We start from the raw sequence: 15,095 nt of genomic DNA, 5'->3' as shown, positions 1-15,095 counted from the left end.
TTATGTACAAGACCACCAAGAAGAGAAAGGGATGGCACTGTGTCTTTAGCGAGCACCATATTGTAAGGTTGCACTAATCAGCTTTGCTTTGTGTATGAATGAGCATCTATATGGGGAAAGGCTCATGTTGCAACTGGCTAATTCCTCTTAATCCTGACATATCTCCTACTACTTAGAGATTGTTTCCAATGGAAGGAGCGAGGGGATTGCTAGCGAGATTAGCGCTGGTTAGCTCCTCCTCTGCTGTTTACACTCATAGTTGCTTTCCCTCTCTCACTCCCTCGAAGCTAACCGAATTCACCGAAAATGGATTAATCCTCCTCCAAAATATGTCCCCAGGCACAATGACAAAACGATGTAAGTTTTTTTTTCTGTTGTTGGTTTCGGTGTTGTTGTGGATTAGATAGACAAAGTTGTGTGAGTGTAACCAGGGGATAACCTTGGCCTGACTGAAATGTGGCCTCATGGAGGTGTACTGTGTGTGGTTGTCAGGTATTAGTGGAGCTGTAACTTACTGGAAGATAATAGGGCAAGATGGCCTTCCCCCACATCAGAAAACAAATGATAGTAACCAAAGAAAAAGATCCAATCAACACTCAAAGAGCCATGTCTGCATATAAGTGCATGTAACATTTATATTTTTTTCTAAACCACATTTTATATGCACTTACATGTAGACATGGCTCTTTGAGTGTTGGTTGGATCTTTTTCTTTGGTTACTATCATTTGTGTTCTGGAATGGTGGAGGGTAAAGCCCCCATTCAGGAGATGGAAGACCTGCAGGTAAAATGATGAGTCCTCTGCTCTAGAGATTGGGACTGATATCACTGCTTTGACTCTTGTTCTGGATGCCGTTGGAAATGGGAACATACACCCCTGCTGTGTGAATTTATAGAATGTGTGTCAGAATACAAACCTTGTTAAGGAAACTCACAGTGGGATGCAATCTCCACATAGGTAGTGACTGGAGGAGTTGACAGCATGCACGTACACCTACAGGCCTTTAAGTTGAGCTGTATCTTTATAGCCTCATTAGGCTGAGATACAGTGCATTCGGAAGGTATTCAGACTCCTTCCCTTTTTCCTCATTTTGTTACGTCATAGCCTTATTATACAATTGGGTGTGAATACTTATGTAAATGTGATATTTTTTACTTTTTTTATACATTTGTAAAAAATTCTAAAAACCTGGCTTGCTTTGTCAATATGGGGTATTGTGAGTAGATTGGTGTTGGGAAAAAACGATTTAATCAATTTTGGCATAAGGCTGTAATGTAACAAAATGTGGAAGAAGTCAATCGGTCTGAATTCATCAAATGTTTGTTGTTGTTAGTCTTTTAGAGCTTTCCTAGTATGTCTAGTAGCCTTTTCAGATACCCAAACTATAGTACACCCATCCATTCACTAATACAGTATTATACAATTTGTTGAACGTTGCTGGCTAGCAGCTATCATCAAAGTGCACCGTCATAGAACTGAGAGTTCTTCCAGGTGGAATGATACACTAACCTTTTGGTCTTTCACCCTACACCAAGACAGTAGGCTTATTTATGCCTTCCCGTTCTATCCCATTGTTGTCTCTGAAGTTTAAGGGATCATCCATTAGGTTTTGTTTTGGAAGCCTTTGATCGTGTAATGGACCCAGAGAAACATCCCCCTGAGTTCTTGGCCCACGCTAACAGGGCAGTCATTCGTTCAGTACTGGTATGTCTGGTGTTCTCAATGTCTAAAGTGTTAGGACTCATTCCCACTCACAAACGAACAGTGATGTAAAGTACTTAAGTAAAAAATACTTTAAAGTACTACTTAAGTCGTTTATTGGGGTATCTGTACTTTACTATTTCACTTTTACCTTACTACATTCCTAAATAAAATAATGTACTTTTTACTCCATACATTTTCCCAGACACCCAAAATTACTTGTTACATTTTGACAGGAAAATAGTCCAATCGATACAGGGACGTAATCCCCAATCCCTCTTTCCAACAAAGAAAAAACCTGCTCCTGCAAGTGAATTGGACGGCCAAATGAAACCCGCCCCCAGCGCCTCCTTAATATAACTTTTCATGGCTGAGTCTCTGGACCTGAGAGAGAATACAGCCCTCCTCTCGGAGGAGTGGTGCTGAGCAGGAGGTCAATGGCACAATCGTAGGACCTGTGAGGAGGCAGTCGGCTGGCCCTTTGTTTGCTGAAGACCTGATTCAGATCCCCGTAATCCCGAAGGTATTAAAGATCAGGCTTGTCATCCCCAGCTGGGGGAACAGGAGAATCAAAAGCCTCCGATCGAGCAGGGCCAGAAAGATGTGAAAAGTGTTGCTGGCAGGTGGACTGGCATGAAGGATTCCGTCCCAGAATTCTTTCAGAGGGCCATGCAATTTGAAGGTTATGGATAGAAATCCACGGATGTCCAAGAACCAGGGGTATCTCAGGAGAGTCCACCAAATTTCACTGGATAAAATCCACATGATAATCCAGAACTCATAGCTGAATAGGCATGGTGAGTTGCTTCACCTTCCCAGACCCTAGGAGCACCCCATCCAGCGCAGTGACCGACAACGGAATGTCCAGCTTAATGAGGGGCAGGCCCTGTTGGCGAGCTAATGTGCGATCTAGAAAACACCCGGCAGCCCCAGATTCTATGAAAGCAGGAATGTCCAACTGCCCATTGTCCCACCGCAGGTTGGCTGGAAGCATCTGACTCGCCAGTATTCTCCCATCTACTGACGAGTCCTCCCGTTTCCCGTCAGCTCGGGACAGGAGGCACGGAAATGTCCAGACTGTCCACAGTAAAGGCAACGTTGCTCGTTAATCCTGCGTCTTCTCTCCAGACCGGAAAGTCTGGTGCGTCCCAATTGTATTGGCACCTCTGAAGGAGAACCAGAGCCGAATTGAGAACTCTCATGGAGTATAGGACAAGCAGACGCAGCATAAGGCAGTGGAACAAATTAAGAATTGACTCCCTCAGCGGAACCCGAAACACTTGAATCCACTCAGAACCCCTCCGTCCTCTTACAACAACGTTCCCGAAGCCGGTTGTCAATCCGTGTGGTCAGAACGATAAACTCATACAGTGTATCAGGGTTGTCCTGGGAAGCCAGTTGAGAACCTCGCTGAGTCTGTTCATAAAGGCTGGGTGAAGTGCCTCTGTATACCGCTCTCAGCGGCGTGTGTCCGAAAGTCAATAGCGCAATCAGCTACGCTCTGGCTGCCCTGCCAAAGCGCAATGAGTCTTTGAGCAGTATTCATGCCACTGATGGGGTGATCAAAAACCCAAATAATCTCCTGGGTGAAGCTATGCCAGTTAAAACAAACGTCCAATTGCTGCTCCCATATGGCCATGGCCCAGGCCAGAGCCCGTCCTGAGAGCAAGCAGATGACGTATACCACTCTGGAACGCTCGGTGGGAAACGTTGATGCCTGCAGCTCGAAGGCCAGCGAGCATTGGATGCACCTCATAGAGCTCTGGTGCCGGGAAGTGAGGCTCCCAAAGGGAGGAAGATGCTGAGCTGGTAGGGAGTGGAGGATTAGGAACAGCTGCAGGTGCAGCAGCCGTTGCTCCCGTCTGTCCTGTCTGCAGAACGAACACAAGAGTTCTTAAATCATCCGACAATGTCTGCAGCCGCGCCTCATGGCAGCCAATCACAGCTTCATGGTGGGTGAGAGCCGACCGTAAATGGTGGAGTTCGGAATGTTCCTCGCAGGCACGACTGAGAAATCTCTGCTGGGTCCATTGTTGACTTAGGTCTACTGTCACAATAATGCTTGTACGAACTCGAACCCAGGTGCAGAGAAACACAGCAAGCAGAGGTAAGGGTAAATCCAGATCTTTTGCTTAGAGTCTTAACATAAACAAGTCAACCGCACAAGAGCACACTAATAAAACATGAGACCTAAGCAAATATCCAGACCAACTGAGGAACCTAAATAAACAAGGCAACCAGGTGAACAGAGAAGGTAATTAAACACAGGTGAATCCAATAAGTAATAATCAGGGTGACCTGGAAACTAGAAAACAAGGTGCCCTCCAGCAGTAACCTAAGGAAACAACAATCAAATAACACAGAAGCTGTGACACCTCTCCCCTGAATTCTGCAAAATACAACAAGTATAAGAACACATTTACTCATCTACTTTGGATATCCCAAGAAAATGTATTTTACAAACAAATTCCAAGAATCCTTAAATAATATAAAGTCAACTTGGAAAATCATCAGCTATTGAATAAGGAAAAGGCATCAACAAGTATTCAATCTCAATTTATTTTTGGAAATAAGACATATAGTGATCCTGATATTATTTAACGTGAATTCAAAACACTTTTTTGTGAATATGGGTTCCTCTCTGTCAAAGAAAATGCAGAAAACTGATGGAAATCCCTTAGATTACATTAAGGGACATTTCCCATCTGTAGTTCAGTTTGATCTCTCTCAACCACCTTCATGAGGTAGTCACCTGGAATGTATTTCAATTAACAGGTGTGCCTTGTTTAAAGTTAATTTTTGGAATTTCTTTCCTTCTTTGAGCCAATCAGTTGTGTTGTGACAAGGTAGGGTTGGTATACAGCAGATAGCCCTATTTGGTAAATAAATGTTGTTATTTTAAAAACATTTTATTTAATGTGTATTTAACTAGGTAAGTCAGTTAAGAACAAATTCTTACTTAGAATGGCAGCCTAACCCAGAAGACACTGGACCAATTGTGCTACCCCCCCTATGGGACTCCCAATCACGGCCAGTTGGGATACAGCCTAGATGTAAAAAGAACAAGTCCATATTATGGCAAGAACTGTTCAAATAAGCAAAGAGAAACCACAGTCCATCATTACTTTAAGATATGAAGAAAATTTCAAGAACTTTGAAAGTTTTTTCAAGTGCAGTCACAAAAACCATCAAGCGCTATGATGAAACTAGCCCTCATGAGGACCGCCACAGGAAAGGAAGACCCAGAGTTACCTCTGCTGCAGAGGATAAGTTCATTTGAGTTACCATCCTCAGAAATCGGCAATTACCTGCACCTCAGATTGCAGCCCAAATAAATGTTTCACAGAGTTCAAATAACAGACACATCTCAACATCAACTGTTCAGAGGAGACTGTGTGAATCAGGCCTTCATGGTCCAATTGCTGCAAAGAAACCACTACAAAAGGACACCAATAATAAGAAGAGACTTGCTTGGGGCAAGAAACACGAGCAATGGACATTAGACTGGTGGAAATCTGATGAGTCCAAATTTGAGATTTTTGGTTCCAACCGCCTTGTCTTTGTGAGACGCAGAGTAGGTGAACGGAAGATCTCAGCATGTGTGATTCCCACCGTGAAGCATGGAGGAGGAGGTATGATGGTGTGGGGGTTCTTTGCTGGTGACACTGTATGGGATTCATTTAGAATTCAAGGCACACTTAACCAGCGTGGCTACCACAGTATGCTGCAGCGATAAGCCATCCCATCCCGTTTGCGCTTAGTGGGACCATCATTTGTTTTTCAACTGGACAATGACCCAAAACACACCTTCAGGTGTATAAAATATATTTGGATTTGTTTAACACTTTTTTGTTTCCGCATGTGTTATTTCATAGTTTTGATGTATTCAGTATTATTCTGCAATGTAGAAAATAGTACAAATAAAGAAAAACCCATACATAAGTAATGTGTTTCCAAACATTTGACTGGTACTGTATATCTTCATCAAATCTATGCAAACTGGTATTGTTCCTAAAGATTTGAAAATTGACAAAGCTATCCCCCTTTATTAGTCTGGGGATCCAATATATTTGACAAATGATCGCCTAATATCTGTACTGCCATGTTTTTCTAAAATCCTACAAAAAATTGGTGTATAAGACAATATTGAAACATGTAAATCAACATTTTATTCTATACTCGCACCAATATGGTTTTCATGGATAAAATCTTTACAGCCTTTAACAACAATGAATACGCTCTTGGCATCTTTTTAGATTTATCCAAAGCTTTTCACACAGTTGATCGTTAATTAAATATTATTTTCTAAATTGCATTATTACAGTTTTCATGATTATACATTTAAAAAAGATATATATTTCACCTTTATTTAACCAGGTAAGCTAGTTGAGAACAAGTTCTCATTTACAACTGCGACCTGGCCAAGATAAAGCAAAGCAGTGCGACACAAACAACAACACAGAGTTACACATGGAATAAACAAACGTACAGTCAATAACACAATAGAAAATGAAGTCTATATACAGTGTGTGCAAATGGCGTGAGGAGATAGGCAATAAATAGGCCATAGTAGCGAAGTAATTACAATTTAGCAGATTAACACTGGAGTGATAAATGAGCAGATGATGATGTGCAAGTAGAGATACTGGTGTGCAAAAGAGCAGAAAAGTCAATAAAAACAATATGGCGGTGAGGGCTATTTACAGATGGACTATGTACAGCTGCAGCGATCGGTTAGCTGCTCAGATAGCGGGTGATATAATGTAGCAATATGTATGATAGAGAACAATGTGTTTATGCAAACGGCTGTGCATCTACCAGGACCAAGATATCCTATGGTTTGCCACAGGGTTCAATAATTGGACCTTCTTTATTCCTAATCTATGTCAATGACTTTGCTGGTGTGTCTTCTATCGTACTTCCTATTCTCTTTGCTGATGATACACACAAACATTTTGATTCACATATTAATGAAGCCAACTCAGGTATGGACACATTTTCTGAATGGTTCCAGATAAACAAATTATCTCTAAATGTAAAAAAAAAAAAAACTTTATTGTAGTCACTAGTAAGCATAAGAAATATAGTTTAAAAAAGTAAATAAAAAAGAGCCAGAATCTCAATTGGTAGGAATGAAATGGAACAAGTCACATCCACTAGATTCCTCAGAGTTCAAATTGATGAAAAGTTAGCCTGGAATGATCATATTCAATTTGTTTGTAGCAAAGCGATGAAATCTGTTGATATCATCAGAAAGATTAGTGGTTTGGTTCATCAGGCTTGCTTCCTAGCTCTATACTATGGCTTAATTAAATGTAATATTGTCTGGGCCAGTACATATGCCTCCTACCTACACAAATTACTCATCATACAAAATACATTTAATTATCTGGCTCCATCTGCACCTTTGTTTAAGAAACTCAATATCTTGTCTATTTACAACATTAATGTACGCCAGTTATGCACTTTCATCTACAAATACTCATACCTCCCAGATAGTTTACCTAAACCCTTCAATGGATTCTTCCATGGTCATTCTGAAATCGATCTATATAACACAAGACACTGTGATAACCTTCATCCTCCCCACTGCCAGACCTCACATAGTTAATTATCTATCAGATACAGAGGTACCATACTCTGGAATTCTTATCTTCACATTGCCAAAACCTCATCATCCCTCAATAACTTAAAGCAAAGACTGGGGGTCAGCCTGAAACTACATAATCATCCCCTCCATATAGCCTAACTCTCTTTCTCTCTCTCTCTCTCTCTCTCTCTCTCTCTCTCTCTCTCTCTCTCTCTCTCTCTCTCTCTCTCTCTCTCTCTCTCTCTCTCTCTCTCTCTCTCACACACACACACACACACACACACACACACACACACACACACACACACACACACACACACACACACACACACACACACACACACACACACACACACACACACACACACACACACACACACACACACACACACACACACACACACACACGTTGTTTCTTGTATACTGAGTATATCATGTACAATTATAATTAATATGCTTTGATTAACTGATTGAAAAAAACAGCTCACTTGCATAATGTTTTTACCAGTTTTTTTCAAATCTATTCTGTCTTTCACGTCTTTTCTTTGTTGCAAATAAATAAAACCTAAAACATTGGCTCTGCTTCAACCCAATTAGATCCACTCCAGTGTTCAAAGTGCAAGACCCTATGCACGCTGTGCATCTGAGGTAATCAAGTATCCTTGAGTAATGTTCTCAGGACATTGTGAACAACCCTTACAATTACAATCATCTCAGTGGAATTCCAACAAGGATAAACACTGCGATAACAAATCTAATGAGAGATAAAGCTACAGATCCTTTACAATAACTTTTCTTTACATGAACCCAATATTTGAGAAGGCCCAGGACTACAATATTGTTTTGACTACCAAAAATAGACCATGGACTTATAAAGACACAAATAACAAGCCTGGCTAACAAGGTTTCCCATCCATCCATCAATTCATCCATCCATCCATCCATCCAGTACCTTCTTCGTCATTTGAACTGGCATGTGGGGAGGGATTAAGAAAGATACAAGACACACGAATGGAAGCATGCGACCATGGTAACCACAATTGGAAGGAAATATGTAGAACGAACTGCCAAGACCGGAGACATATTGCTCATATGCAAAGATGTGAATCATTTGATTTGATGTGCCAAGATTGGTAGCCCTTTTGTTTATTTCATTCACGGAATGAAAAGTTGGGTCTTTAACAAGAAATGTTCATTCACAATGGCCACGTTATTCCTTTACCCCTCTCTTTCCCAGGAGATCTCTCATGAAGATGTTTCCACAATCAGGGAAATCGATTATCTTCGACACATTTCCTGATCCGACAGATACCTGGGAGATCATCGAGACCATCGGGAAAGGGACTTATGGCAAAGTCTATAAAGTACTCAACAAGATCGATGGCAGCAAAGCGGCTGTCAAGATACTGGACCCCATCCATGTGAGTAATGTGTCCTTACTTTCTGAAGTATGTGTGTCTGCATGTCGAGGTGCATGCTTTTGAAATGAGCATGTTGGGGTTTGGTTTTTAAGTAGGCCAATAATAGGAATGTCCTTTCATGCCATGCAGGTGTTTGTTGTTATTATGCATGAGTGTGACTGGCCGGCAGTAGCCTTCGGTATGTTTATGATCCTGGGGAGCCATAGTGAGGACACATCACATTACCTGTAGCCCCAGAACTGTCATGTGGGGAGTTTCAGGGAGCTTCAGGTCCTGGGCTGCCATCCATGATGAATAGAAACTACACGTTGGTCAGGAACGTGGTTTTCAGACAAGTTTCACATGGATTTTCCCGTTTATTTTTCACATATTAGAAAAATGTCACGTGAGGAAAATAAATTGCACATTCTCAGACATGTGTAAAGTTTCACAAAGATTTTTCACGTATATTTTTCACACGACTTCACTTTCCAACATTTCACATGTGCTATTCTAAGTTTCACATGTGTGCTTTTGGAACCAGTGGGATTGGAGTCCATGTCTCCCACAGGAGAAGCCAATGTCTTGACTGTTCGATCAAGAGGGCCAATATTGGGTTTCTCTTCCAATGTATATGTAATGGGCACAATGGGAGACAGAGAGCTGTTTTAAAGGTGTTTGTTTGTAACGGACCACAGGAGGAGGCAGGTAGCTGGGTCCAGAGGCAGGCAGAAGGTCATAAACAGGGGGTCCAAAAAGGCAACAGTACAGGCAGGGAAAAGGCTAGTAACGTCATGCAGGATTTCAGGCAATAGGTTGATAACAGGAAATCCGATAGGCTAAAGTACAGACAGGGAAAAGGCGTTGTTAGTGAGGCAGGCCAAAACTATCATACACGGGAGGATTAAATTGCGGGGAACCCAGCGCTCCAAATAGACATGTGTCACACGTCAAAAAACAAACAATATCTCACAATGACGGGGTGCAAAGAACTTAACTAAATAGTGTGTGATAATGACATACAGGTGTGTGAACAGGTTATCAGAATTCAAGTGATTGGGATCTTGAGAGTGAGCTGCGTTCAAGAGATCTACGTGTTTGAGAGTGTGAGCTGGAAAGTGGGCTGGAAAGTGAGCTGTGTTCAGGGAATCTACGTGTTTGAGAGTGTGAGTTGGAAACAGACGTTACAGTATATTTATTATCAATTTCTCTCAATCTCAGAATATTGATTCATCAATAAAAAATAGGGCTGTCAAATGATACTTTTTTAAAATGATTTAATCGTAGCCTAGTGGTTAGGGCGGCAGCGTAGCCTAGTGGTTAGGGTGGCAGCGTAGCCTAGTGGTTAGAGCGTTGGCTTAGTAACCGGAAGGTTGCGAATTCAAACCCCCGAGCTGACAAGGTACAAATCTGTCGTTCTGTCCTTGAACAGGCAGTTAACCCACTGTTCCCAGGCCGTCGTTGAAATTAAGAATGTGTTCTTAACTGACTTGCCTAGTTAAATAAAGGTAAAATAAATAAAATTTGCTGTGATTAATCACGATTAATAGCAAATTCAGAATTTCCTCGAATTGAGCTGTCATTTAAGATTTTTTACATAAAGAATATTAACGTCTTGATATTGTCCATGGTAACAGTTAGCAAAATCAGGTAAATTTAAGATTTAGCAAAGCTATCATCAAGGCAAAGGGTGGCTACTTTGATGAATCTCAAATATAAAATATATTTGTTTAACACTTTTTTGGTTAACACTTTGTTGGTTACTTCATGAATTCATATGTTATTTCATAGTTTTGATGTCTTCATTATTATTGTACACTGTAGAGAAAAGTGAAAATAAAGAAAAACCCCTGAATGAGTAGGTGTGTACAAACTTTTGACTGTATATTTAAGAGCCAAAACATTTATAATGGAAATTAAAAATCCTCAGAAACGCCAACTTGTTCTCGTTGACTTGCATACTAAATTTAACTATCTAGCTTGTTTTTCACTCGGTAAAAACAACAAGAGGATACAACAAAAAAAGACCAGAAAACTCATCGCAATTTTGTTGAACCCCATGGAGCACTACAGTAAAAATGGAGTGGATGGCTCAGGAAAAATACCATTTTAACACACTTTAATTATTATACACAGGTAGGAAACACTTTAATTATTATACACAGGTAGGAAACACTTTAATTATTATACACAGGTAGGAAACACTTTAATTATTATACACAGGTAGGAAACACTTTAATTATTATACACAGGTAGGAAACACTTTAATTATTATACACAGGTAGGAAACACTTTAATTATTATACACAGGTAGGAAACACTTTAATTATTATACACAGGTAGGAAACACTTTAATTATTATACACAGGTAGGAAACACTTTAATTATTATACACAGGTAGGAAACACTTTAATTATTATACACAGGTAGGAAACACTTTAATTATTATACACAGGTAGGAAACACTTTAATTATTATACACAGGTAGGAAACACTTTAATTATTATACACAGGTAGGAAACACTTTAATTATTATACACAGGTAGGAAACACTTTAATTATTATACACAGGTAGGAAACACTTTAATTATTATACACAGGTAGGAAACACTTTAATTATTATACACAGGTAGGAAACACTTTAATTATTATACACAGGTAGGAAACACTTTAATTATTATACACAGGTAGGAAACACTTTAATTATTATACACAGGTAGGAAACACTTTAATTATTATACACAGGTAGGAAACACTTTAATTATTATACACAGGTAGGAAACACTTTAATTATTATACACAGGTAGGAAACACTTTAATTATTATACACAGGTAGGAAACACTTTAATTATTATACACAGGTAGGAAACACTTTAATTATTATACACAGGTAGGAAACACTTTAATTATTATACACAGGTAGGAAACACTTTAATTATTATACACAGGTAGGAAACACTTTAATTATTATACACAGGTAGGAAACACTTTAATTATTATACACAGGTAGGAAACATTGCTACTGCAACATGTTAACACCACCTTTTCACATGTGAGGAGAAGAAGTCCACATGTGAAAGGGATATTTTCACATTAAGAGTTTTCTTCATGTGAAACTGCAAATGTGATTTTCACATGATTGTTTTTCACATGTGAACATGCAATTGCCTTTAAACAGATTGGAAAATTCCAGAAAACTTTGTCATGGCTTTAGAAGCTTCTGAAAGGCTTATTGACATCATTTGAACCAATTGGAGGTGTACCTGTGGATATATTTCAAGTCATACCTTCAAACTCAGTGCCTCTTTGCTTGACATCATGGGAAAAATCAAAAGAAATCAGGCTAAAATGATTGTAGACCTCCACAAGTCTGGTTCATCCTTGGGAGCAATTTCCAAACGCCTGAAGGTACCACGATCATCTGTACAAACAATAGTACGCAAGTATAAACACCATGGGACCACAAAGCCGTCATACCGCTCAGGAAGGAGATGCGTTCTGTTTCCTAGAGATGAACGTACTCTGGTGCGAAAAGTGCAAATCAATCCCAGAACAACAGCAAAGGACCTTGTGAAGATGCTGGAGGAAACAGGTACAAAAGTATCTACAGTTGAAGTCAGACGTTTACATACACCTAAGCCAAATACATTTAAACTCAGTTTTTCACAATTCCTGATATTTAATCCTAGCAAAAATTCCCTGTCTTAGGTCAGTTAGGATCACCACGTTATTTTAGGAATGTGAAATGTCAGAATAATAGTAGAGCGAATGATTTATTTCAGCTTTTATTTCTTTCATCACATTCCCAGTGGGTCAGAAGTTTACATACACTCAATTAGTATTTGGTAGCATAGCCTTTAAATTGTTTATCTTGGGTCACATGTTTTGGGTAGCCTTCCACAAGCTTCCCACAATAAGTTGGGTGAATTTTGGCCCATTCCTCCTGACAGAGCTGGTTTGTAGGCCTCCTTGCCCGCACACACTTTTTCAGTTCTGCCCACATATTTTCTATGGGATTGAAGTAAAACGAGTCCTATATCGACATAACCTGAATGGCTGCTCAGCAAGGAAGAAGCCACTGCTCCAAAACCGCCATAAAATAGCCAGACTACGGTTTGCAACTGCACATGGGGACAAAGATCGTACTTTTTGGAGAAATGTCCTCTGTTCTGATGAAACAAAAACAGAACTGTTTCGCCATAATGACCATCATTATGTTTGGAGGAAAAAGGGGGAGGCTTGCAAGCCAAAGAACACCATCCCAACCATGAAGCACAGGGGTGGCAGCATCATGTCGTGTTGGTGCTTTGCTGCTGGAGGGACTGGTGCACTTCACAAAATAGATGGCATCATGAGAAAGGAAAATTATGTGGATATATAAACTGCGATTCATGTGAGGTGAAAACATGTTGTTTTCGTCACATGAGAAAAGGTGGTGTTAACACGTGAACTGTACATTTCATATATGTGAACATATGGTGTCGTGAAAACAGCCATTTCAAATGTGAAAATCCACTTTTCACATGTTAAACTGCAAATTTAAAGTCTATCTTACTGGCTTCTGTTCTCGCCTGAGGCTCTGTCTTCTGTTTGGTCACACTTTGTCACTTAATCAAATATTTTGTCTCTCTTTCTTCATTTCATCTTCTCTATGTCTCTCTCTCTCTCAGTCCGTCTTCAGTCTCCACAACAGACTTCCCCAACCTCCTCATTAGAATTCTTCCTTCTCTTTCTTTCTCTTAATCAATTTATACATTTTAATCTATCTCTGTCTATCTCTCTCTGTATAGCTTAATATCAAGCCTCCCCTTCTTTTGTTAACAACACAAAGCATCGACTGTAGATTTAACCTGGGTTGTGCTTTCAAGGCCCTACAATTACACGAAGGAGGGAAATGTTTCATTGTTCATTCATGAAACATATATTTTATGACTGATCTAGAGACAATACACGTTTGAAATGTACGTGGTTGCTATGGCTATAAAACCCAGCTAACATTTTCTTCCTCTCACTCAGTTTTGAGAAGTTAAATCTGGTGAGATGCTGGAGAAATAGGACACAAACGGTACATTGCTATGTTGAAAGACAATTTGAAAATGATCAACTACAGTAGCTACTTGACTGTAAAATGTTTTTATTATTGGCCATGTAGTTCAGTAAGCAGTAGAAGTGTTTACAATTCCTAACAATGGTTTCTTTCGAAAGCAGATACTCAACACTATACGTGGACAAGATTTAAGTAGATTATGCAACTCTTGTTGTGTTCATTTGCTTTTCCAGGTACAATGAATGGCAATATCAGGTGAAAGCGTAATGAACAGTTGTTTTTTTATCCATTAAACTCTCGCATCATCTTAATAACTGTCTCATTAGTCTGTAGAGAGTTTGTTACTGTTTTTCATGAATGAAGAACAACGATCTATAGACCGTTCTCTGAGAGGAGCATCCTTTTAATCAATCGGTTGATAGGTTCCAGCAGAGAACACAAGCACAACATCAGATTCGTGAGCATCGAGATGACATTTTAGTAACCACAGCTGTTGGTTCCATTATGACTGTTTAATTCCTCTTTGTGATGCGAGCATGTACTGTGATTTGGCATATTACATAACATGACCAAAAACAATGTATGCTAAGACGTGGCTGCAGAACACCAAATTGTTACAGATCGGTCATTGAGGATTCATGGTAAGTCTTCTGTCATTTGACGTGGTTGACCCCATGTTGGTTCTTGTTTTCCAGGATATCGATGAGGAGATTGAAGCAGAATACAATATCCTCAAGGCTCTCTCTGACCACTCCAATGTGGTTAAATTCTTTGGGATGTACTACCAGAAGGATGTCAAAAACGGGGACCAGTTGTGGCTAGTTCTTGAGGTAATGTTTTTTTTTTGCTGAATATCAATGTGACTAACTATTTACATTTTAGTCAATTATAAGACACTCTTATCCAGAGTGACTTACAGAAGCAATTAGAGTTAAGTGCCTTGGTCAATGATAGATTTGTTCAACTAGTCGGCTCTCTACAAGGTAGACAGCACAGTGGTGAAGGGCCGAGGCGGGGGAAGGTATTATGTAACAGTATAAGATCCAGCAGGAGGTCTGGACATACAGCTTTCCCATAGAAGGCCATATGGGCTCTCATGTCATTGGCTCAACCTGTGTCGTGCTGAGAGAAGCAGAGGGGGGGATTTGCATTTCCTGGGCCGTCTCCACGAATCAGTGTGGACAGCTGATTTTGCTCTTGTCTGGCTGAGTGCAGTATATTCTGGGTGTCCAGGGGCTGTTTCACGACTGCAAATATAACCTCATTACACTTTTTATACTACCCTGCAATCGCCAACATACAGCTGAAGTCGGAAGTTTACATACACTTAGGTTAGAGTCATTAAAACAAATGTTTT

General features: G+C 39.9%; 1 protein-coding gene across 6 annotated transcripts in view; it reads left to right on the top strand.

The window, feature by feature from the left end:
* The first annotated feature begins 211 nt into the window (after positions 1-211).
* myo3a (myosin IIIA) overlaps positions 212-15,095 on the top strand; it is an 83,667-nt gene continuing 68,783 nt past the window's right edge. For all 6 annotated transcript variants that reach the window (XM_046355972.1, XM_046355970.1, XM_046355975.1 and 3 more), the window contains exons 1-3: positions 212-357; positions 8,529-8,712; positions 14,434-14,568. In XM_046355972.1, the coding sequence (XP_046211928.1) occupies positions 356-357; positions 8,529-8,712; positions 14,434-14,568 (321 nt within the window). In that variant the 5' untranslated portion in view covers positions 212-355. The remainder of the gene's footprint in view (positions 358-8,528; positions 8,713-14,433; positions 14,569-15,095) is intronic.

Source organism: Oncorhynchus gorbuscha, linkage group LG07 (assembly GCF_021184085.1).
Source record: "Oncorhynchus gorbuscha isolate QuinsamMale2020 ecotype Even-year linkage group LG07, OgorEven_v1.0, whole genome shotgun sequence".
NCBI lineage: Eukaryota > Metazoa > Chordata > Actinopteri > Salmoniformes > Salmonidae > Oncorhynchus > Oncorhynchus gorbuscha.
Note: the sequence above shows the minus strand (reverse complement) of the source record. Positions and strands in the feature narration are given on the sequence as shown.